This window comes from Cryptosporidium bovis, assembly GCF_009768925.1.
Source record: "Cryptosporidium bovis isolate 45015 chromosome Unknown contig_23, whole genome shotgun sequence".
NCBI lineage: Eukaryota > Apicomplexa > Conoidasida > Eucoccidiorida > Cryptosporidiidae > Cryptosporidium > Cryptosporidium bovis.
Window position 1 is genome coordinate 239,155 of NW_027125020.1, and position 25,363 is coordinate 264,517.

Genomic DNA, 25,363 nt, shown 5'->3' on the forward strand with positions numbered 1-25,363 from the left:
CTTATAGCAAATCAAAGAAATATTTCCCTTAACAAATAGAACTCTGATTTATTTGCATATTTGTGAATTGAAATATGTAAGATTTGTAAATTTAAGTTCGATCGAGCCATTGAAAGTTTAATTTTGCACAATATTCGATGTTTGAACAAAAAAACCCGACAATACTGTATTCACAAAGCGGTAACTTAAATCAAAGAAAACATTATGTACCGCCAAAGTACCTAGTTCAAGCTAGTATAACCTTAACTTGATCAAAAAACATACAAACAATGGATATAAATAATCATTTTATTTATTTTAAATATCGTCACAACAGTAATAAAATAAGTATTGCGGAAATGGAATTTCTATTAATTATGGTAACACATGCACACCCATAAACAACCATATTTTAATCATTTGAAATTGGATGACGAAATAGTCTTTTATGTGATTTTTTATTTGTTCGCGAAACACCAATTCAAGTACTGTCACTTTCTAGGTGGTTCTTTGTTCTTGTTTTCTTGGCTTTAGTAGACCTTCTCGTCTTTTTTACTTTAGTTTTCGTCTTCACTATTTTTGTTGAGATGATTCTTTTTCTCGATTTCTTTTTTTTCTTGGCCCTTCCTGGATTGGCGGGTTCTTTTCCAGGACGTGAGTTAACGCTTTCATCGTCAGAATCAGTTGATAGATCATTGTATTCACATTCATTTGCGGCGTAAACATCCATAAAATGAGTTAAATGCTTCTCAAGTACAGATTTCTTATATTTTGGATATTTTTCCAGTTTTAAGAGATAATTTTGAATTGATTGATGATTTTGCAAAAAACGCAAGTAACTGTTAGTTAAATATGCACAGAGTGGATGATTCGAGACAAAATGATTGGTTTTGCAATGTAATATATAGAATATATTCCTTAAATAGTCCATAATTTCCTTTTGAAAATGCAACCCTCTATGATAAAAATCAATTAAAAAGTATTTCTTTTGATTAAGTATTTCTCTACTTGCATTTCTAAAGCACGTCACTCTTCTTTGTATGGTAATTTTTAAAATTCTAAATAAAAAATCCAAGTGTTTATTGATTTTTTCTTTCAATTGATTGCTTACTTCGATATTTGATTGCAGTTCTTTATCATAATTGCCTGAACATTCGTTTTCTATTTCCTCCAGTTCATTAACTTGAGTTTTAAGTAGCATTATTAGTTCGTCCATAGCCTCATACAGATTTTCATTAAGGGTTTTTTCTAGAAGTGTATCATCGAATAGTTCTAAAATCGCTAAAATGTCACCTTTGGAAAACAAAAATGAATCCATTCTAACATCTGCTTGAGATTTTATCTTTTCTAAATTATCGCCTTCTTCAATCAAATAAAAGCTACTGGATTTATCCATTTTTAATTGGGATAGCGACATACCGTGAACACTGCTATTTAATAGGTTATGTTTTCCAGTAATTACTGTCTTAAAAAAATCTAATACATTTTGTGATAAATAATTATTATTGTTGTAACTCACTGAATATTTTATTAATATCACTAACACATAATATTTAAGAATCATTTTCGCAAGAATAACACAAACATTAGGGCAAATATTAAACATACACAAATTAAATTAATTGCTGTTTATACTCAAATTGCCAAGGAGTATTGTGTTCGATTCATTATTAGGCACGAATTAACTTCAATTATGTACTTTTTCCTCTCCCTTGCTAGTTACTAACACTTAAGTCATCTATAATAAATCACTCTTTACAAACTGTTGTTTTCACTATACTTTAAAATGACAATTTTTTCAAAAACCATACATAAAAAACCCTTATAAGTCTCTATAATATATCTCATCAACACTAGTGTGTAATCAAACGTATAGATTAGCTATCTTTCCTATAAAATTGGTTACTATCATGTATTATTTCCTGGTTAGGTAAGTACAGGAGATCGGTGCCTATTTGAGGGGTGAACACAAAAATAAAATTATCAAGGGGGAAAGAGGAAACAAAATTGAATGATTAATGTGGATTTTCTATTACTAGGAATCTACTGTTATTTACTGAAAGTTTTGTATTTTTTTCTTTGAAAATGTATTTTTAAATTAGAAATTCGTTGTTGAAGTAACTAACATAAAGTCACAGGTAGATTATCACGTTTGGAGAAAAAGAGTGTTCTTTTCTGCTTTATTCATTTAGTAATTAAATAAAATATTAAACTAGGGCAAATCCTTCTTTACCTTCAGTAATGGCTTGAAGCAATTTTGCCTTAAGCTGTTCCTTTGTTGAATAGTCAGGGAGATCCAGTTGGTTAAAGCATGTGTGAGCAGACGGGAGCCTGTTTTCACCAAAAGATTTGTGTATACTGAACTTTTGCGGACCTCTCATTCCCATCAAATTTTTGAAACCACCTAGTGGAACTCTGGAGGTTCCTGTTACAAATTGAACAAAAGTAGCTAGCCTGTTTTGGTCAAATTCTTTAAGACATTCCCAGAACCAAATAATTTGTTGTGACTTTCTATCATAATTGTGATACTCGGTGTTCTCCATAAGGTCATCTAAGTCAATAGTTGGCGAACCGGAAATGAGTAATTCAAGTTCCTTGTCGTCAAATATTGCAATTAATTTAGCAGGAATAAGTTCGTGAAAACCAGAAAGGAAGAAACTCAGTTGTTTTTCTATTAATTTAACTGTCTTGTACTCACAAAGCAGGCATACATATTCGTATTTATTCTCGTCGTTAACTTGTATATTCATACCATTTGGTTTCAGTTCAACTTGTTTAGATCTACCGAACTCGTCGATTGTAGTAGTGAAATTAAGTTCCAGTCCAAGATCCTCAATTGGATGTTCTAACATAATGTTTAAATTTTTGTAAAGTTCAGGATCGATGGATTCGGCATCTGCAGGAGTAATTGGTTGTCCGAGCATGTTTTTGTAGAATGAACGAGTAAACCAGGCATCTAGATGTTGGCCATCATATATACATTTGCCTATAATTCTGCCTATAAATTTAAAAAAGTGTAAGTGATCAGCATTTATATAACTAAGTGGATTAGGATGATTAAATTCGCTTTTAGAACCCTCTCTTCTGAACAATGCGTAGTCTGGATTAAACATTTCACGCGCAAGTATATTATACCACTCTCTTGTAACTCCACCTGCATCCAAACCTTCCTCATTATGAAACGTAATATTCAACTTTTGTTTAAGTTGATCAGGACTTTTGGTGCTTATCTGTTGAAAACTGTCCATAAATACACGGTTTCTCCTTACAACAAGTCTCAATTGATGACTGTCACTAGATCTATAGTTTCCACTTTCTCTCCTCAGTTGTTTTAAACGATGTCTAAAATAGCATCTTTTGTTCTCAAAGTTAATAACCATAGGTACCAATCTAATTAATGTAACTAAACTTCCGTTTGGAGGTAGTAGTAATTGTGGAAATGACTGAAGCAATATATTAAGTGCTTTTTTATGTCTGTAACTAAATTTAATTATCTCATGATGTTTTTCAATGCACTCTTGAGATAAATTCTTAATATTATAGTTATTGCTTCCCTCGCCATCCAATTTACTTGTGTCATTTAGAATTTGATTATTCAAATTCTTAGTTAAAGTCCTTATCAGCGAAGGAGTTGATGATTTCATATCCTCATCCATCGTTTTAAGTTCAAGTAAATTTGCAGACTCGTTGATTAACTTTACATTCAAATCTGATTCAAATGAAGATATCGACGAAACTCCCATAAGAGCTATCATATTTACTTGTTGTATTGTGAAACAACCTTCTAATATTGGTATTAACAACATTACCGTTACATCTGTAACACTATTTGCTAAGTTTTTACTTAAATATGTCAAATTTTGTTCATTGTTTGTGTTTGTTGAATTAATGTGACTATTTGTGTTGTTATTCAAATCACTAAATGACCTAACACCTGGTGATGATATACTCAAATTGCCACCACCATTAATTAGTATTTCAAGTGTATTCCACTCAATTAATGCGTTATCTAAGGCATTCCATAATTCAACAAAACCACATTTATTGAAAAATTCCGAATACAAATGATATTTAATGCATGAGGAATTGTTTAAATTGTTTATTTTGTTTTTCTTGTCAAACTCAACTATGTCTTTTTCAAACAACAATAACCACTCATCCCTATTTTCAAGAGTTACTTTATCTCCAAGCATATCCATATATTGATTAACTATTCTTAAAAATAATATGGCATCATCTATCCCAGATAATCTGGTATTGTCGTCCAAATTTCTCATTTTATAGTTATTCAAGTTTTTTATTGTGTTTTTCCAGCTATAGCTGTAGTTATTGTGTGTCTTTTTATCAGTCATTGTGATTTCAGTAGTTAAATTTTCCAGTGACCTTTTGTAATCTGATAAATACACAGTCAACTGTTTAAGAGAGTTTACTAAATTAAATATCACTAATGTTGTTCTTTCAACGAGTTGTTTGTGAAACTCATTTCTTGATTTTTTGTTTGAATATGCAATTGAAAGTAAATCTATGTATAATTTTGTGGATTGTTTTGAAATATTGCTACTAGATACACTGTTTGTTGCATTCTCCTTTTGAATTAAAGACGGAGATATTGAACTATATATAAAAGATATTGGACTGAATAACGGATTCAACAGTTCTTTAATGTTTTTTGCATCAAGTACTTCCCATATTCGATCGTATTCTTTTTGTATAGCTTTTTCAAATAAATCGTCTTTCTTGTTATCTGGTTGTGTATCATTGTTGTTTTCCGAGTTTAAATTGTTGTTATACATTCTGCTGGTTAAGTAGTAAAGTTCTAGTTGAGTTTTTGGAATATCTTCTATATTAAAGTTAAATATTTTATTTATTAATAACAACAATTTTTGAACATGTTGTGGCGAGTTATGTATGACTTTTGTATTCAACAACTCCAAAAGCAATACTAATGGAACAAATTTGCTTTTATTCACAAAACTACCTGTTGGAAATCTGATATTAGATATCTTTCTTTTGAGCTTATTTATTTGAAGTATTGTGTTGTTTTTCTGTTTATTATTTTTATTTGTGTTTGAACTCTTGTTAGTCATAAAAACGTCCATTGCTTGGTTATTATTCATTGAGCCAACCTTATTATAATTATTAACATTAATATCATTTGTATCTGGCACCACCTGTTGATCATTTATATTCCTTTCCTTGCATCTATCCCTGCATTTGCTTTCATCCATATTGTTTTGACCTAAATCCTTATTCCCACTTTCGTTGCCAATACCTCTAGAAACTCCAACGTTGCTACTTGCTGTAAATGACATATTTATATTGTCGTCATCTTCACTTAGATTCTCGTTTGTTACAAGTACGGAATCGTCATCTTCATATATATTGTCATCATTATAGTTGGAGTTTAAGTTGTTCAAAACACCGTTTCTAGAAATTACAGGTGTTGTGATCTGTACAGAATCCAAATCAGCGTTACTACTGGTAGTATTACGCAAATTACTGTTCACACTACCTGTTGCTCTCACAGTGCCTCTTCTTCCACCGAAGTAATTCAACATCGGAGATATTTGTATCATTTCATTCACTTCAGATTTGACAAGTGCGTTGTTAACAGTGTTATTGTAATTTACAAACACCCCTCCACTTCCTGTTGTTACGTTGCCATTTATATTAAATCCTTCTTTAGTAAATCTTCTCTTTTTTTTTCTACTTAATTCAACACTGGATGAAAGTGGCAGTGATGAACCAACTCTTCTTCTTTCTTCCGATTTGCTCTTAAAATGTGTGTTTTTCCCATTCATGTAATTATTTTGTTGTACAGGAGACGATAGAGATGAATTAGTTTCATTTACATTCAAACTATCTGACACAATTAACTGTTTTTTAGTTATTGCTCCAAACGCACTATTATTACTTGAAATCAAATTGCCATTGCATTCACCACCTATTGTTAATTGGGATCCATTATTATTGTAACCATAATCATTTAACAACTTTTTTTGGTTATCGCATATTAAGTTGCTAGAGTGTGGGGAAAACATACAGGTATTACCATTCATTGTTCCATTAAAAGTTAAGTTATGAAATTTAATAAACAAATTCATTTTGTTCTGAGGATCCCATTCACTTATAAATAGTAATATCAGTATCGGAACGTGAGTCAAAAACTCACTCATATTTTCTATTACATTTATAAGTGAATAATAAATCATATTTATCGGACTTATATCACAATGAGACATTAGTGATGTAAATAATTGTTCATATGGCACCACATTTGAAAAATAATCACTTATGCTTGAATCTTTATATGTTACAACTGAATTTATACTTTGATTCAAGTCAGAGAAACCAGTATATATATCATTCATACTTGAATATTTAATAAACATTTTCATTGAACTGCCATTTATATGCGTTTTACTCAATATTAATATTGAAAACCACGTATCTAAAACCATCCATTGGTTAGGCCCAAACGATCCCAACATATTGAATATATAGGATTGCAAGAGTTGTTTGCATATACTTTGCCTTGTAAATATACTTGACAACATTATTTCTGGTATACTTGAAAGATTTACAAGATTCTGATCCTGAATATACTTGTTTTTCGCATTTGCCAATACATCACTTAAATAAAGCGATATAAATCGTCTATCTGGGAAGCCGTAGAGTGGATCACTTAAGGACAGTACGTTACCTAATTCTTCATTCTTCTCTCTATCTTTCAGCTTTTTATTTTTATCACCATTTTGTGGGTCCAATTCATTGTTAACGTTGTTTTCATTTCTGTTGTCATTGTTGCTCCTATCGTTTGCATTATTTTCGTCTTCGTTACCACTATTATTGTTATTATCATCACCGCCACCATCATCACCGCCACCATCATCACCGCCACCATCATCATCGCCATCACCTCCCCTTACTCTTGTTCTTCCACCATTTAAGTTAACGCCTAAATTCATGACGTCCTCGTTTCTACAAAGTCTAGTTGTATTTGCATTATTATTGTTTAAATTATATAAACTGTCATTTAGTATTATTCTGTTGCATAACATTGGAAATATTCTTACGTAATTAGAAGTGTTGAATGCAATAATTCTATTTAGATTTTCATTGTAAGTTGAACTCAGTGTATTGCACGAGTTTAAACTAATATTGTTTATTCCAGAAAAAATAGAAGATATCATAGGCGATATATTTGGTCCAAGAGAATTGCTATTTGAGTTATTAACCATATGATTGAATTCCGATCTCAATGAAGGCAATATATTTTGTATAAATGTCGCTCTTCCACTATTATTAGAGTTAATGTTCTGCAATTGCTGTGATAGTGATTGCTGACTATACCTTCTATTAAATGTTGAGTTCGACGATAAAGATGAAGATACATTTACTAATGGATACATAGAGTTTTCAAGTGCAAGATTATCATTCTCGTTTACATTCCAGTTTGAACCCGGAGGAGAGGATGTATTCGATATTTCATTCAAAAGTTCGTACAGTATATCATAAGAATTACCAGACAATCCACCATTTGATCTTGAACTCGCGTTATTTACATTACCACTACCAAATGAAGATATCAACGAAATAGGGGCACTCAGATTTAATCCACCATCAAAACTTATATTTCCCTGTTGGTTTCCTATGATTGATCTTATTTGATACGAACCCCTTCTTCCGTTATTACTTGATCCCAAAACACCGTTATTTCCTACACCACTTGGACCATTACCACTTGCTCCATTATTCCCTGCGGAAATAATCATGCTACTTCCATTTCCAACATTGTTTAACGTATTTAATCTACTGTTTGATATTCCACTTTCACTTGCTCTTAAAACATTTCCTGAATTTGAAGATAACCCCGTATTTGAATTATTATTACTTCTTCTTGAATCTGAAATAATAGTGGCTGCTGAAAGTAAATTGCTTATACTTCCTAGATTATTGCTAGAGGGATTGACGTTAAATCTTATTGTAGTTATCCCTCCATTTCTGCTGCTTGTTATCAGCGGTAATATATCGTAAAAACCACTTCCTCTGTTTAACAATGATCCATTGTTCGTTGAGCCGCCGCTGCCATTCCCACTATTCCCCCTACTTCCTCTACTTGAACCATTTTCGTATCTATTTAAATATTCTCTTTCTAGTCTTGTGTCGGCTCCGATAATTATGTGATTATCATCATTCATTGCTATAAATTCTGGAAGATATGATGATATTCTGTTTCTTCTTCTAGGTGATGCACTGTTTCCTCCACTTCCACCACCTTCGTTAGAACTTGAGTTCCCTCCTCTCCTGCTATTCAAAGATGAATGTGATCTATTTACGGTGTCATGGCCATAACTACCACTGCTGTTATTATTGCCATGGTTACTATTATTGTTGTTTCTATTGTTATTCACATTACCTCTGACAGTTATTCCAGTAAATGATTCACTTCCGTCTCTATTTATTCCGTTAATTAAATTGTTATAACCTGGGAAAACCCTTTGTTGTAAACTTCTAGCTTCTTCTGCTATTTCTTCTGGAAGTGTTCTTAAAAATTCCTCAGTTGCCGACAAAAGTACTTCTTGACGAAGTATTGGATCCAATGATGTTATAAATTGTATATTTTCTAAATCCGTTTCTACATTTGAATTTCCTTCATTACTATTATTACAATTTCGTTCACTGTCTCTTGAAGCAACATTTCCGCTATCTGCTCTATCAGAGTATTCAGCAGAAACATCGTTATTTGCATTTGTGCTTCTCAATCTTATAATGTCTCTCAGTGAAGAAGGAAGTAACTCCAATAATGAAGATGGTAAAGGTAAGTTTGTATTTCTATTAGAATGTGTCGTATTTTCCCCATTTGAATCAATATTTGAAGATGGAGACGAGTCAGATAATGTTATATTATCTAATAGCCTTCTAGTTGTATCACCATCTGACAATTGGAATACCAATACGTCAGTCTGTACGTCCTCCGGAAGTTCATTGAACACCCCAGTATCTACACCTATTATTTCCAATATTCTATTTCCAGATATCTCGAGTCTTTCTTCCATTATTCTTAGTAGTAAACAAACTGGTGGATTTCCCACTTCATTCACTGATGGATTCACACTTTCAAAATTGTCTATATCCATCTGCGCTTCCTGAACCACATTGTTATTTTCATCAATATTGGCTATTACGTCAGGGTTCCCTCCTGTATTTACAGCCTCAATTATACTCGTTTCTCTTTCAGCATTTTCAGATATCTGATAAGAAACACCATCCTGTTGATTATTCCCACTGCTAACATTAACATTCAAAGAAGAATCATTTTCACTACTTAAATGTTCATCATCGTCATTATCATTAATATCTCCATTCATATCTGCATCTTCGTCATCACTGTTGACTTCGATCTCCCCCTCATCATTGTCATCATCATCATCATCATCATCATTGTTGTCATTAGTGTTATTATCAATATTGACTCTTCTATCTGTATCTAAATTGTTATCTATTCCGGAAATATCGTTTTTGTTTAAATTATCATTAATTGATAAAGTAGAATTTTCAGAATCATTATTTTTTTCAACATTCATAATTAGGTCAACATCGTTTTCAATAGGTATTTGATCGACTATAAAGTTTCTTATCACACTGGCAACTTGAGAGACCAAAACTAGTGGGGTGGTGTTTACAGAAGCATTTTCGTTTCCCGTACTAATCAATCTCTCAAAATTTGGATTATTATTTATATTACCTATATTCCTGATCCAAGCTGATACACTTAAATTCAAATTTCTAGACGAATTAGTTGTATTTTGTAAGGAACCATTATTATTGTTATTGTTAGTAGTAGTAGTAGTGTTGTTATCACCGTTGTTTAGTGAAGCACTACTATTTGTGTTATTTACGTTGTCATTTACATCCTCATTTCTAATTAAATCAAGTAAATTATTCAAGTCCATACAGCTATTTCTTAATGAACTTGACTGAATCTCTCCTATGAGTGATCTTTGCGAATCTGACAAAGGGCCATTACTATACCAACATAAATTGTTATTTGAGTTGTTATTGTTAACTGCTGTACTTCCTATTGCATTGTCAACTATAATGTTTCTTGTTAAGAATGGGTGTTCTGTGGGAAGCGATATATCATTCCTAAAATGCCAGCCAAAATTTGGTTGAGAATTGTTGTTTGGTGCCATATTTAAACCAAAGTTATTTTGAATCTCACTCACATTGTTTCCAAATACATTATTACTATTATTTACACCGCTAATATTACCATAAGAACTGTTATTGTTTACAGACTGAACTATATTTCCAATATTATAGTGAGATAAAACGGGATTAGTAAGGTATCCACCTAAACTAAGCCACTGGAGAATTAAATCACTGTTGGATGGCGGATTCAAATTGGATGTATTTGGGACAAAAGTAAGTGAATTAAGCACTAAAAATGAAATAGGTATATTTCTGGTATTTATAAATATGTTTCTTTGATTAATTGGCATTGGTGGCCAATACGGATCTGCTGAATCCATATAAAAGTTTGAATACAGATTATTATTTGCCAAACAATTATTGTTTCCTGTAAGTGTAATCATGTTGTTTCCACCAATTACCCCATTTTCCAGTGAACTTCTGTTATTTGTATTTCCTGGTGAAATGAGCTGTATTTGCAAATCTTCTCCTCTTGGATGACCTAAATAATGCGCAGTATTTGATACATTATTCAAATTACTTATGGTACTCTCAAGTGCTCCCAGATCATCCAAAAATCTAAGATTATCCAGTTCAAAGTCATCGTCTTCATCTCTCAACAACACCATCATCATATCATCAATATAGTTTCCACCGACACCACCGTTTTGAGGCACAAATCTTCTTCTAAATGAACCACCTCTTGGACTATATGAATCTCTTCTTCCATCTGCACTACTCACTCTAGGTATACTAGTACTATCACTCATTCTCTGTAAATTTTGAATATAAGAACCACTGTCAGGTCGGTTTTCTCTATTCCTATTTTCCAATCCAGAAGATGCAGTCGTGTTATTAACTTCATTGTTGTCATTGTCAATAATAATACTGGTACCACCGCTGGTATTAACATTGTTATTGCCTACGCTGCTAATATTATTGCTATTATTGTCAACATCTACTTCATTTACTATACCAACTGTGTCATTAATACTGTTATTATTATCATTAATGTTATCATTCATATTACTATTTGGATTCTCATTTAAAACGCTATTACCAGTATTTACTCTGTTTTCAGTGTTCCTATTTGCCTCATTGCGGTTGCCATCGTTTTGAGAATTAACACTACCAACACCACTTTCATCAGTCATAATGATATCTGAAAAACCTTCGCGACTATGAAAGTTCCCAGAATTTGCCGAATTATTGAATCCTCTAGATGTGTCTCTTATGTTGATCTCCCTATCTCCATTATCAGTGGAAAATACCAAGGACGATGCAGCTCCTATATCTTGATTATGATTATCTGTATCATCATCAACAGAATTTGTAGCCAAACCACCTATGCTGTCGAGAATGTTTAAATCCTCATTTTCGCTATTAAATTCGTCACCAAATATGTCGTCCATTTCATCCATCCTTAAGTCAACATCCACGTCAATATCATCGTCAATATCTTCAAAATTTAATTCCTCCACGTCATTGCTGCTGTTTCTAATTGTTCTATTGTAGCTTCTCCCAAATCCATTCCTACTTCTTCTATATGACGTATTTCTTAGGTTATTTATTATTATCCTTTCTTGGTCAACAATATTTTCTCTATCTGCATCTCTCATTAGTATCTCATTTATATTCTCATTATTCTCTTCTTCATCCTCTTCCTCATTACTGCTCATATTCATTTGAACGTCCTCCAAACCATTTATGTTCGTTTGGTTGTTCATTTGGTAAATATAGTTAAATTCGTATTCATCTCTAATTCTCGGAGTTCTTCTGAGCTCATCGGTTTCAGATCCATCTGATGACAGTTCTGAACCCAGATCTGAATCGTTAAAACCCAGTTCCTCCCCGTCCTCAACTTCTCCATCCTCGTCGTCATCATCATCGTCATCCTCATCGTCGTCATCATCGTCGTCATCATCATCGTCGTCATCATCGTCGTCATCATCGTCGTCATCATCGTCGTCATCTTCATCCACTTCATCATCGTCATCATCCACGTCCTCTCTATCATCATCCTCATTACTGAGATTGCCATCGTTAGAGTCCAAACTCTCATCACTAGTATTATCATCTTCCACATTTACCTCGGAACTTTCATCACCACTTTCATAATCATCGATCTCGTCGTCTAAACTTGTGATTTCGAATTCATCGCTTATTTCATCATCCTCATTGGTGTTCTCGAAATCATCATCTGAAGAGTAAATGTTCAATCCAAATTGATTTAAAGCAATTTCCATCTGTTCTTGGTCGATTTCATCATTACTGTCGTCATTAGCAGGCTCACCGTGTATAGAAGTCCTTTTTCTAGACTTAGAATCAGCATTAGAGTCTCTATTATCATAATCATTTCCCGTGTTTTTAGGAACCAACACATTTTTAGGATAAATCAAATTTTTCATACAAAAAAGTATAATATTTGATAAGTCGGAATAGGGGAGTTTAGTGTATAGTTTGCATAAAATATTATATATAGTTGACTTTTTAAATAAATTAGAATCAATTACATGCTGATTTGCCTGAGGTAACATAACCAAGTATTGCAATATATTTAACAGGAAGTAAGAATTTACATATTCACTCCTCCAATTGTGTTTACTGTGATTATTGCCCTTGTATTTGTCCAAATTAACCAATACATTTTTAAGTGAATTAATTGTATATATCATCAACTTTCTAGCTACAAATTTATTCCATCCAATAAGAATGTGAATAAAGTATATAAAGTGATCTATCTCCAGAAATTGTACTTCCTTTATATTGTTAGAACGTCTAAGTGTAGACAAATTAGGAATGTTTTTTAAATTGTATGTCTGCCAATCTTCATTTAGATTCCAACCTGCTAGAGACAGCGACTTATTTACTCTATTTTCATTGTTTTCGCAAGTGTTTGATTTATTGTTGCACTTATAGCAAGTGCATTTTGTATTATTACTCATTTTGTTTATCGAATTAGTAACTATATAAGACGATATGTTTCTAAAAATAAACGGCAAAAAGTTAATCTTCAATGTTTGCGATGTGTAAAGTTGATTTAATATAAACTCATACGAATAAAGATTGTACATTAAATTGTTGCTTGTTAGGTAACTTGAGTTTGGTAATATATTTGAAATAAACGACATTTCTTGCTCAATTATTGCTTTCAAATCCCTTTTATCATCGTTATTGGACTGATTACTATTTGAAGCAATTAGACTCTCTATTTTGTCTGATATGCAACTAACATTTAACTTCATGTTACTTTGTTTGTATCTGTAATTATAGAAACACTCCTTGTATCCTCTCCAAATTGCAGAAATTCGTCCACTGCAAATTAATGCTATTGGTATTCTGAAAATCCTATTTATATTCACGGGATATGTCAGTGCTATTCTAATTAACATATAAGTTATTGAATCTATACCTAGACTGAAAATGTTTTTGTTGTCATCAAATCCATTTTCACCGTTTTTTTCTTCATTCTTAATTCTATTAAAAATTTCACCAAACAAAATCATATGGTCAAACAAATTCATCAAAACGAACATAGATGTCATACTTGGTTTTAAAGCATCGTCACCACTGAAGTATTTTAACTTGTCTCTTAAATCAACTCTAAGTAGATCACTAACTCCATCCTCCAAATTTAGATCATTATAAAAATTATCAACTTTATTTGCATTACTCAATCGTTTGTTGTCTCTATAACAAAGTGGTTTCCACTGAAGAAACATATTCTCGTTCAGAGGTAAATTATACTTGCTATGCAAATCTTCTTTGAATAACTCACTCAACTTCTTATTTATAACCTTATTTTCGTTAGAAGTGGTATTGTTCATTTCAATATCCTTATTGCTGCCATTTAAAGTACTATTATTGCCTTCTCCAATCTTACAGTGATCATCATTTTCATTTAAACTTTCCAAATTATCTGACTTCTCACAAGTGTTGACTTCTGAACTTGTATTTTCTTCCCTTTTAATGTGTAAAATACAGAGATGATTCAGTATATGGAAAAACAACTCCGGATACATTTGTATCCAAGGAAAGAGTTCACCTATTACACTATTCAAACTCAATATTATAAATGGATTCTTAATTCCCTTTTTCTCAATTACTCTCAAACCAACCTTGTCGATAATTGAAAAATTCCGAGGATAAAAATTTGTTGGTTTTCTGAATTCGCCAATGTCACATTCAGTTAAAGAATCATATTCCGTGTTGATTGAATTATCGCTGTATATTTCACCTGACTTTATCTCTAAAGAGAGTTGAACTGAAAATAGCGAGTCCAGTTTGTTTTCAATTGTTTGAACAAGTATTGTGTGGTCCTCTAAAACTTGTGTAGTTATAAGTGATATTACCTGGAGAACTCCGTCAAAATAAGAATTTCTAGGTAGTCTGTAGAGCACCCCCAGGCCACCACCTAGTGTCGTGTTCATACACATACATGAAATGTTTTGTGATTTGTTTTTGTGAGAATCAAGCAGGTAAAATGGGGTGTAACTAAGCATCATCAAAGAATTTCCAAACTGTTTCGTTAGTATTCCTATAACACCCAGTATGGACATGCTCGTACTCCCATTAATTCCAGGAAAATGTGTTAGTATATCCAACATTGTGTACATCAGATTTCTTCGCTCGCTTTGCGTTAACTTAAGACAGATATAATTTTTCTCATTTTGAAGTGATAATTCGTAGAATGGTAAAAGTCTCCATAATACCAAACAATAGTATTCAAACCATATTGGGCATCTACTTAACAGTTTTATTCCATTTTGGCTTGTTTTTAAATCTTTGTCTTTATTGGAAGGAATCCAAATTCCATATGAACTTTTCGACGTACTTTTGTTTTGTGTTGAACAAAAACCACTTTGATTTATATCGTTGTCATTTAAATCAGTATGACTACTATTGCAGTTACTAGAAGATAGACAACCTACATCAAAGTGAGTGTCACGACTATATTTTTCCATATTCTTTTGTGTATAACCATCATGTTTTGAATCAAAAACAAAATGTCCTTGCGTAAATATGTTCACGAAACCTAGCACTGTGTTGAATGGATGAAAGTGCGAATCGTTTTGAGAACTACCTTGTTTAGTTTGTGACGATATCTTTTGGTAATTTGACTCTATCGAAATCCAAAACGACTTTAATTCCGATTTTTTGTAAAGTAGTATTGACAAAAGTGAAAGATCAGGTATTAAATTTAAATGTATTTTCTTTGTAGAAGAACATTTTCTTGAATACACGTCCAGATTTGAATATATCTCTTGGTAATTCAGCTTATTGAAATTAGAATTGCTGTCTATAAGTGGGGTCGAATTGTTTATTGAAGTATAAAATGAATTAAAAATAATGGGAAATTTTTCGTTATCTATCTTAAAATCACTCAAGAAAGAAATCTCCTCTTTTATAAATTGATAGCGTTGATTATTTGATTCAGAAGACAATATTTGACTGTTCTTATCGCTCAGCATTCTTAAAGAAGTATATATATGCAACAACAGCTTCTCTAGTATATTTGTCTTTTTCATTAATGGTGTAAATTTTAATATAATATCGCATATCAATGGCGACGAGTAGTATACATTCTTGCTTAAATAGTATAATTCTGATGGTATGCTTGAATAAGTAGTCAATATATCGTTTCTTTTATCTTCTTTTGACATTTTGTTGTATCTAACTACTTTATCTCTATTGAAATCGTTTTTTAAAATCAAATATAAATTGCTAAAAGAATTACATATCGAGTATTTTCCTCTTGTATCTATTCCATTCTTTTCAACTCTTTCTGATATTGTGGTTAAATGTTCAACTATTACCTCAATATGATTGCCTAGTGAATACAAAATATGTTCGTTTATTCTATCCTCAAATCCCATTGAATTAAGTCTACCCAATAATACACTTGAATGTAAAGATTCCCGTTCACTTGCATTTCTACAATTTCCTGTTTCTGAAATAACCAAATTCCCGATATTGCTTTGGCTTTCATTTGCGTTTGCTTCATCTACACCGGAATTTGCATCTAAATTACCACTATTTGCTCTAAAGTCTGTAATTCCTCTTCCAAAAGCACCTGCACTATTGTTGTTGCTTCCGGATTCATTCAAGTTACCTCCATTAATGTTCTTTCCAATATAGTTGTGGAATGAATCCGATTGTATATCGTAAATATGCAAGAGTATTTTAAATATGGAAGATATACAGCGAATCGGGTAAAATATTAACCAATTATTGTGAACCATATCTAAGTAGTAATTGGTCAGTATTTCCTTCCACCAAAATTTGATGTTGTTCATTATTAAAAACGAAACTGATTCCGTCAGTTCAACAACGTTAAACTCTACATCAAAAAGTGAAACTAAACTATCGCCATCTTCTTCCTTAGTCATATTACTGCTTAAATCAGGTACACATTGTGACAAGTGAAATTTAACCCTGTGTAAATAAGGTGCCAATGAAGAGCTCATGTATCTTTTCCATGTTGAAAAATGTTCGAGCAACAAAAAATTGTTATGCATATTTTTAATTGACAAATACAGCAGTCCATTAATGTTATGTACCCGGGACAATTTTGGAACCAAATACTTTCCCAAGATATCGATATATTCCTGTCTATATCTCAAACACGAACCGGGACTTAGTGGAGGTATCAATTTGTTTGCATTATCAGTATTGTTTTTACTTATCATTTTCCCAAGTATCAACCAGTACAATGTCATTGAAAAGTTAAATAGATTCATTATAGAATCGAAAACCCCTGTCTTGTAGGACAAGTCCAACAACAAGACATAAAATGTATTGTTGTTCTTGTCATCTATTGATATTCTGTAAAATATGTCAATTACCTCCGCTATATAACAACACATTTGTCCCATTTCTAAACCAGTTAATTTGTTTTTCTTAAAATTGGTATCAAATTCATGCATCCCAATAACACTGCGTGTGGAAGTGTTATTATTTGAATCACAATTATTAATGTTTTCTGTGTGTTGAGGTAACTTTGGTATGAAATTAAAAATATTATCAAACAGAGATACAATTTGTATCACGGTCTCGTATTGAAGTGGTGACATTTCTGAAACAACATTATTGCCAGAATTTTCGTTTCTAAACAGTGTATTTGAAATTGTCTTTTTTTTAAATGTATTTGATATTTTGGACGATAAAATAAGGAAGCTTCTTATATTTGAGCATGAGATTCTACACAACTCAAGAAAGACTGGCATAGTCTTTCTATCACATCCTTCGTTTTCTCCAGCATTGTACAGCAGAACATTATAATAGGCGTATTTAACCTGAGTTGACCACAAGAAGTCATTCACTGTCAGGGAGGGCCAAACCGAAAGTATTGGATGAGTATTACTATGCTGAACTTGGTTGTTATTTGCATTACCGTTACAATTACTGTTATCATTGCTATTGTGTTTGTATAATAGAGGATGAGTGTGAGTTTGAAAAGAATGACTCAAAAGTGAAATAGACATGTTGTTGTCGGTTAATAATGAATCCTGAAGATACTTTTCTGATGAATTGAAGTATAAAAATTTAAGAATTTTAGGAAATAGCCTTCGAATCTTTTTCATCATTTGGTTTAAAAGATTCATAATAGAAGTACCAAATGGATAATAATCCAGGGAAATAGACATTGTATCATATAACTTAACCATGTAGTTTGAAACAAAGTGAGATTGTATAACTCTCGAGTGATTATAACTAGAGGCATTTCTGTACATACAATTTACAATAAATATACACGTGACCATTTCAGATAAGTAATAAATTGATTTCTTATTTGGAAAATCAATATCCTCCAATCTTTCACAAGCCTCCTCAAAAGTGGGTAGTATTTGATATTGCAAATCTGCAACTGAAACATTTTTACCTGAACCTAAAAATGAGAAAAACGAGATTAATGGATGATTTGTAAGTATAATTGCAAATGCAGGAGGAAGCGATTCATGAACAACCGATTTAAGTACATGATAAGGTCCTCCCTGTAATATAAATTTTTTAATGGTGTCCTGATTTGTAAGATAACCACATAAGAACCTTCCAACTATAGCCATTCTGTCTGATATGAGTGAATCACTAAACTTATCAGGTATTTCAAGTGGTTTGTACAACGACTTATAATTTTCCATTGAGTGATCTTCTACATTGCCATAATTATCTTCCCACAAAGGTAAGTTTCTTTGTATGTCTCTTATTTTAAGAATAGTCGATATAGAAATAAAAGAAACTGTTTTAGAAAGCTGTGAATGATATCTAACAATCTCTTCAAAAGCATTTCCAATTAAAGTTGCTATCTCACCCATTCTATCTATGTGTATTGCATAGCTCGAAGTCAAAAATTGTGATAAAAGTATAAGAGGTTTGTAATTAATTCTCTTCATAAGCGCTATGCCTTCGTTATGTAAGAAAAATATTGGAAGATTAACTGCCAATATATTAAGAATATCATCATTTTGTAATATTCCAAAACTAATTGAATACAAGATAAATGGTATTAGATGATTATTAATTAAATCAGGAACAATTGTTGGATCGTTAGATATGAGTGGTATAAGTAATTGTATAACAAGTGAATAGTTAAGTAGCGAATAGTCGTCTGGATACATTAGTATAAGCATTAAACAACTTCTATATATAGATTCATCGGACATTAACAACTCATATTGTATTTTTGACTGAGAAATGATAGGATTTGATTCAGAATTTGAGAATAAATTATTTCCATTTGGATGTATAAATAATTCCATAAATTTAAGTGACGTTTTAATTATCCATTGCCTAATTAAAATAACTCCTTCATCACAAGATATGTTATTTTTATCTGTGTCAGAAAAAGATACTTTTTCCGCTATTAATAATCCAACCTCATATTGAAGCCTAGCAAGCATAATTTTATATATTGGTTTGTCTTGTTGAAGCAGAAAAGAGAGATATGTTTTCTTTTCCAATAAAGTTTCAAGTGCTCTGCAGATAGGTAGTACCAATATAATGTAATAAGGATGTCTGATTGAGGATATAAAATCAATAAAAGCAATTATAACTGAAATATGATGGGGAATGTAAACATATGTTGTTGCTGTTGAAGATGAACTAGATACGACTGAATTTGGCGGAGGATACAATTGCATCACCAATATATATATACCAATTAACTCCATTACAAAGTTGATCATTTCTTCCTCAAATTCCGCCATTATAAGCGTTGGTACTATTGTTGAACTATCATTTATAGTTCTAATTTGAAATTCAGAATCAAGCTCCTTGTAATATTCACTAATCAAATTAACCTCTTCATTTACCTTAGATATATCAACATATGACGAAATGCTTGTATTGTATTTTTTGTGTAATTCAATACTTGTTTTCATATTTATGCCTTTATCAGGCAATACACTATCTGCATCGCAATATTCAATATTTACTTCTTTAAGGTGGGATACAACTTTGTCAGGTATTGGATAGTTTGAGTTGTAAAATATATTAGGGTCTATATATTCAAATATATTATACTGGGAATATTCGTCCTCAAATTTTAATATGCTTTGAGATATATCCTTATAATTACCATCACTCTCAGACTTAATTGACATTTCCTTTAAATTACTCGGAGGTTTGAGAACGAATTCTGGCAGTGGTAGATCTCTGTGATCATTTATAAAATAAAGAACGTCCCATATTATTTTGCTTATAAGACCATACGAATTGGTGAAATTCAATCCTTGAACAATTACTTTTGGAAAAATTCTATCTTGAAGCATTAGTGTTAATAGCTCAACAATAGATCTCATACTTGTAATGAATCTATACTTTTCATTGTTATTTATAAGCTTTACGTCTATATTACCTTTAAACATACTTAAATGACAAAATTCAAGAATATCTATTGAATCTGGAATTAAAGTTGTATTTACCTGACATATATTAACTAAATTATTTGTTGAAAAACCTGGAAAACTAAGTAAGGTTGTATATTTAACATCAATCCATCTTCTTCTGAGCCATTTGTCACCATAACTCCTGACTATTCTAATATAATGATTTATTATTGATCTTAAACAAGAAGGTATCTTGTATCTCTTCATTAGATCTTCCTGTTCGACTTTAGAATTGACTGATACTAAATCTTTAAATCTCACCATTAATATATGTGATTTATGATAATCAAAGCACCTTCTACACTCCCTTTCTGCATCATTTGTCTTTATATAGTGATTGCAAATAAATGGAGGAATATATATTTCTATCAACTCATCATCTTTTGGATTCTCCCAGTTGTCTTTTTTGTAGAATTTTGAAATTGAAGATGTCATATTACTAAAATTTACGCAATCATTGCTTGATTCTCCACTACAAAGTGGTTCATCGCTGTAAATAGGTAAATAACACAATGTAGAAAGTCTCATTTGAAGATGATATACTGCCTCACTATCAACATAACGTCTTGGTTTTTTCCAATTCGAGCATGTTGTAGATAATGTTCTTAAAGACCAACACACAATATCTGGATTTGACGAGTCTAAAAGAGCTATTAAACCTATTGTAGAAGCATATAATGATTTTGACGTGCAATTTTCCAATATCAAAAAGGTTGATTTTAGTATCTTTTTAATCATTTCCTCACTTACATCCTTAATTGCCTTATCATCATATTTATTATTTATATCCTCCGGAATTGAAAGATGTTCTTGTAAAAATGAGTTACCTAAATCTTCCTTTATAATGTAGAAGTTCAAGTAGTCGTCAAATCTGTTTAAAACTGAGGCCCAACATTGAAGATCGCCCTTGTCCCAAATCCACCTCTGAAATGCATCTAAATAACTATCATAGTTGACTATATTATCGCTACTTAACTTAACTATTAAGTCTTTCTGAGATGCAGGTAGAGAAGAAACAGCAAGAATGTAATTGTCCCCTTTTGGGATACTTATCTTCATTTAAATTAGTTTTTATTCTATTAACAAAAAAGAAAATAGCCTTGGCCCTTTGTTTCCTTTTTAAATTAACAAGTAAAAGAAATCCTCGCTTATTTCGATTATTGTTTTGTTTTGAATTATTTTATATTGTTCAAATCCAAATTCACGTCTTTTACTTTATGTTAAAATTATATTCCAGTTCAAAAGGAAAATTTTCAACTTGTTATTTTTATTTTCTACCACCCGTGTTTATGTTTGCCCTCTTTATTTTAGGTACCCTTTAAATATTTAAATATATACCATATTACACAAATTTAACATATATTAACATTTGCGCGCCAAAATAATATTAACAATCTTTATACAAGAAAGCAATAAGATTAAAATATAAAAAACTTTCAATTTACTAGGGGATTCTGAGTGATAGCACAATTTGTAGGCATACAAAGTAAAAGGCGGAGTTATCCATGTAAAAATAGAAAGTAAGTGATTTAACTTGGTTCAAATAGTTTCAGTCATTAAGCCATTTTGGAACGGGAATAAAAATGTCGTTAAATAACAATGAGAAAGATTTGATCACAAAAGAATTTTTTGATATTCAGAGAAAACTAGAAAAGGTAAATGAGAGAAGACGAATTCTCATTGCACAAGAGAGTGAAAATCAGATGGTAAACAAGGAACTTGAGCTTTTAGATAGCGATGCAGTTATATATAAATTAATAGGGAGTGTTATGGTCAAGCAGTCTTTGGATGAAGCAAAGAGTACCGTTTCAAAAAGACTCGAATATATTACAAATGAAATTGAGAGTGTAAATAAAACATTTGAAACTCTCAAAAACACACTTGTTGAAAAGTCAAATAAGGTACGTTTATAAGTCGCAATGCCACTCAACTATTTATACTTTTTATTTTTAGTTGCAAACAATTCAAAAACAATAATAGCTTGTGTATTAATGACACAATAATTTAGTTAGGTAACTCACTAGAAAAAAATGATTTTTAAACATCTAGTAAACAATGATTTTTTCTCTTCAAATCTTGTTTTCCCAAACACTCGTACTCTAATATATTAAGCCCGGTTGCTTTCAGCTGACAAAGCTAAATTATGTAGTTGTCAATGCGTTTAGTTGCTGAACAAATGCTTGCTTGAAAAACAATATATATATATATGTTAGATAATCGAAAAATGGTAATCCCGAACTTTCCGCAGACTATGTTGCATTTTGTCGTTGCTTCCAATATATACATTAAATTAAGTATACGCCATTTTACGCATTTTGAATTAATTGATTGCGTGCATAGTTATTTTTCATCTTACTAGCTCATCTCCAACACTTAAACCTAAAAGATTGAATTAGTAGTTAGCCCACTGCTTGGCCCATGTCGTATCAGGGCCAAACAAAATGGTATAAAACACGGGAAACATGAATGAACAGAACTCAAAATCGTCTTATATTTTGCAAGGTCAACGACACATAACGAATATGCAGTACATTCATATATAAACAAGATGAATTGCGATTTTTTGATTAAATATATCTTAAAATTACTTCCAAGTTCTAGTGGATAAATTTTGAGGGCCGGGCGGGCTTTGCGAAACTACTAACATTGTGTATAAACATATTTAACAATAAATTAAGAAGAGCAACTGGCGCCACGGTTACCATAAAATGTAGATAAATAAATGATCAAACAGCGTTAAATTAAATGCTAAAAAAGAACCAAGTATAATAATAGAGAAAATTAATATCAAACACACACATACAAATAAACAGTTCTTGTTGTGGATTTTACATATATTTTTTCAAATTTCTATATGGAATAGGATTAAATGGTATTTCTTTGAGGGATAAACCACTCAATATCAAGCGAGTGCACAATAGAAACACATATAAGAGTGAATACGATATCGAAGATAAGGTAGTAACAACAGTGAGATAAATTAGTGTTGTATAGATAGATATATGAGGATAATTAAACAGTGTTTAGAAAAATGCACGCAATACTTGATTTACCATTATCAATATTGATATTCATTTCGTTTCTCCTTTCATTGGGATCAGCAGTCTTTTCAGGTCTAACGTTGGGAATGATGACGCAGGATTTGTTATATCTAAAAGTAGCATCCATATCAAACGATAAAGGAAAGTGGAGTGGTTACTATGCAAAGAAGTTATTACCTTTAAGACTAGATGGTAATTTACTATTGGTTACATTATTGTTTGGAAATGTGACGGTTAACACTGGTCTTTCAATTTTGATTTCCGAATTAACTTCTGGTTGGTTGGGATTTACAGTTTCAACGATACTTATATTGATATTAGGCGAAATTATACCGCAAGCTATATGCTCAAGATACGGGCTTTATATAGGTGGATTTTTTTCTCCATTTATTAGGTTGATACAAGTAACACTATATCCGATACTAAGACCAATTTCTTTTTTACTTGACAAAGTGGTCGGTAAAAACAATGAAAAATTATACAACAAAGAAGAACTTTTGACTTTACTTGAATATCACTCAATTAAGGGAGTTATAACTGCAAATGAGCTTAGGTTAATTAATAGGATATTGTTCTCACAGTGCAATCTATCTAATATTGTGTCTTCTATAAGCGAATTCCCAACCGTAAGTATTAATTCAAATGTTGACTACTACACCCTAAATTGGTACGTAAATAATGGTATTACAAGAATTTATGTTTTAGATAATTCAAATTATTTAAAAAATAACTGTGCGAAATGTAATAACAATTATAACGGTGGCTATTCTGATTCTCACTCTCATGATATTCAAACACAAAATGGAATTTCTAACTTTTACTCAAATAGTTTAGCTAATTATCCAAACCAAAACAGCGTTCCAATTAAACACGATGTAATAATTCTTGAAATGAATGACCATAACATGGATTCTGACGTTGAAAATAACATTTCTGGCGACATCCTCATTCACTCACCGAACACAGATGATACATGTGACTCTGAAGGTCATAAATGCCATTTAGAGTGTAACACCCCAAAATTTAACGGCATCCCTATAATAGGTTACATAAATTTATCAGAGTTAATATCTAGAGAAAGGAACACCGTTTCTTTTCAAATTTCGAACATTGTAAATACTAAGTGTTTTCAAAGACTAACTAGTATTGTTATATCTGCAGACACAATGGGTCTTCTAATTGAAAGTGGTAATTTGTCTATAATTGAGAACATTTCCAATATTAAAGATAAGTTACTTTGTATTGAAAGCAGAACACGCGTACCAACCTTGTTGAGTGTATTATCCCAATACAATTTTGATCAAAAGGATGTTATTTTTGTATATTCCCGAAACAATGGAAACAAGATCTCTTATGACGGTGTTATTACACAGAGAGAAGTATTTAATCACATATTTTTATGAATGATGAAAACATATTTTCATATTTTACGCTATACCCTTGAAAGTTATGAAATAAAGATTATTTTGTTTGTTACCATTAAACATTTTTTTCCGCTAAATCTTAAATATTTCTAATACACTTTTTAAACAATGCTGCATGTATGTTTGCATGCATTTACATGCCAAGTTATTTAGTCCGGTAAAATTAATTTTTTTTATATTTGTGTTTAGTCCCAGTATTTTCGCTTATTTGCTTGATGTATCTGGTCAACTCTGATTTTTAGTGGCGATTGTTCTATTTAACTTTGGAAAGTATTTTCGTCATCACGATTATCAAAATGAATAAAAGTGAAATTTTGAATTAACTATTTCTATTCACACTAGCAAGTCAGGGAAAATGATATGTAGTGATCTTTAAATTCGAAATGCATTTTAAAAATATCAATTTAGAAGCAATTAACAAAAAAATGAGTTTCATTTGTTCCTTTTTACAAATATAAGAAACAACAAAACGTAGAGTTTTCATTTATATATTTTCCGGCATTCCCTCGAATTCAATATTAGCAAAATACATATATAAATATATACCTAGATACAAGTTAATATACTCCTTGATTACTCTTTATTTTTGCTTTTGTATTATTAGCTCCTGAAACACCTTTCAAGTATACCTAGTCCTCATTTAGTGCGCAATTTACTCTTATACTTTAGTTTTAACATATACTAAATATGACCAATTATCTGTTTTGTAATTACACGGCCAAGATAATAGCGTGTTTATTTTATATGTAAAAGTTAATTGGAGGAGAAACTAAATGGAAGGTTTCATTTATTCCAAACAACAATCTAATGGAGAATTAATATATATAATAAAATATTT

The 25,363-nt window shown here is 31.3% G+C and overlaps 4 protein-coding genes across 4 annotated transcripts; 2 read left to right on the plus strand and 2 right to left on the minus strand.

The window, feature by feature from the left end:
* Positions 1 to 460: 460 nt before the first annotated feature.
* Positions 461 to 1,543, minus strand: FG379_001519 (uncharacterized protein; the record flags this gene model as incomplete). Its single annotated transcript, XM_067327122.1, has 1 exon — positions 461 to 1,543. One exon carries the CDS (start codon positions 1,541 to 1,543, stop codon positions 461 to 463), a length of 1,083 nt encoding a protein of 360 aa, XP_067184040.1.
* Positions 1,544 to 2,186: 643 nt separating this feature from the next.
* On the minus strand, positions 2,187 to 21,119 carry FG379_001520 (uncharacterized protein; the record flags this gene model as incomplete). Its single annotated transcript, XM_067327123.1, has 2 exons — positions 2,187 to 11,418; positions 11,452 to 21,119. The coding sequence occupies 2 exons, from the start codon at positions 21,117 to 21,119 to the stop codon at positions 2,187 to 2,189; spliced, it is 18,900 nt and encodes a 6,299-aa protein (XP_067184041.1).
* Positions 21,120 to 21,643: 524 nt separating this feature from the next.
* On the plus strand, positions 21,644 to 21,973 carry FG379_001521 (putative prefoldin-related; the record flags this gene model as incomplete). Its single annotated transcript, XM_067327124.1, has 1 exon — positions 21,644 to 21,973. One exon carries the CDS (start codon positions 21,644 to 21,646, stop codon positions 21,971 to 21,973), a length of 330 nt encoding a protein of 109 aa, XP_067184042.1.
* Positions 21,974 to 23,091: 1,118 nt separating this feature from the next.
* FG379_001522 (uncharacterized protein) lies at positions 23,092 to 24,504 on the plus strand (the record flags this gene model as incomplete). The annotated part of the gene is made up of 1 exon (XM_067327125.1): positions 23,092 to 24,504. One exon carries the CDS (start codon positions 23,092 to 23,094, stop codon positions 24,502 to 24,504), a length of 1,413 nt encoding a protein of 470 aa, XP_067184043.1.
* Positions 24,505 to 25,363: the final 859 nt, after the last annotated feature.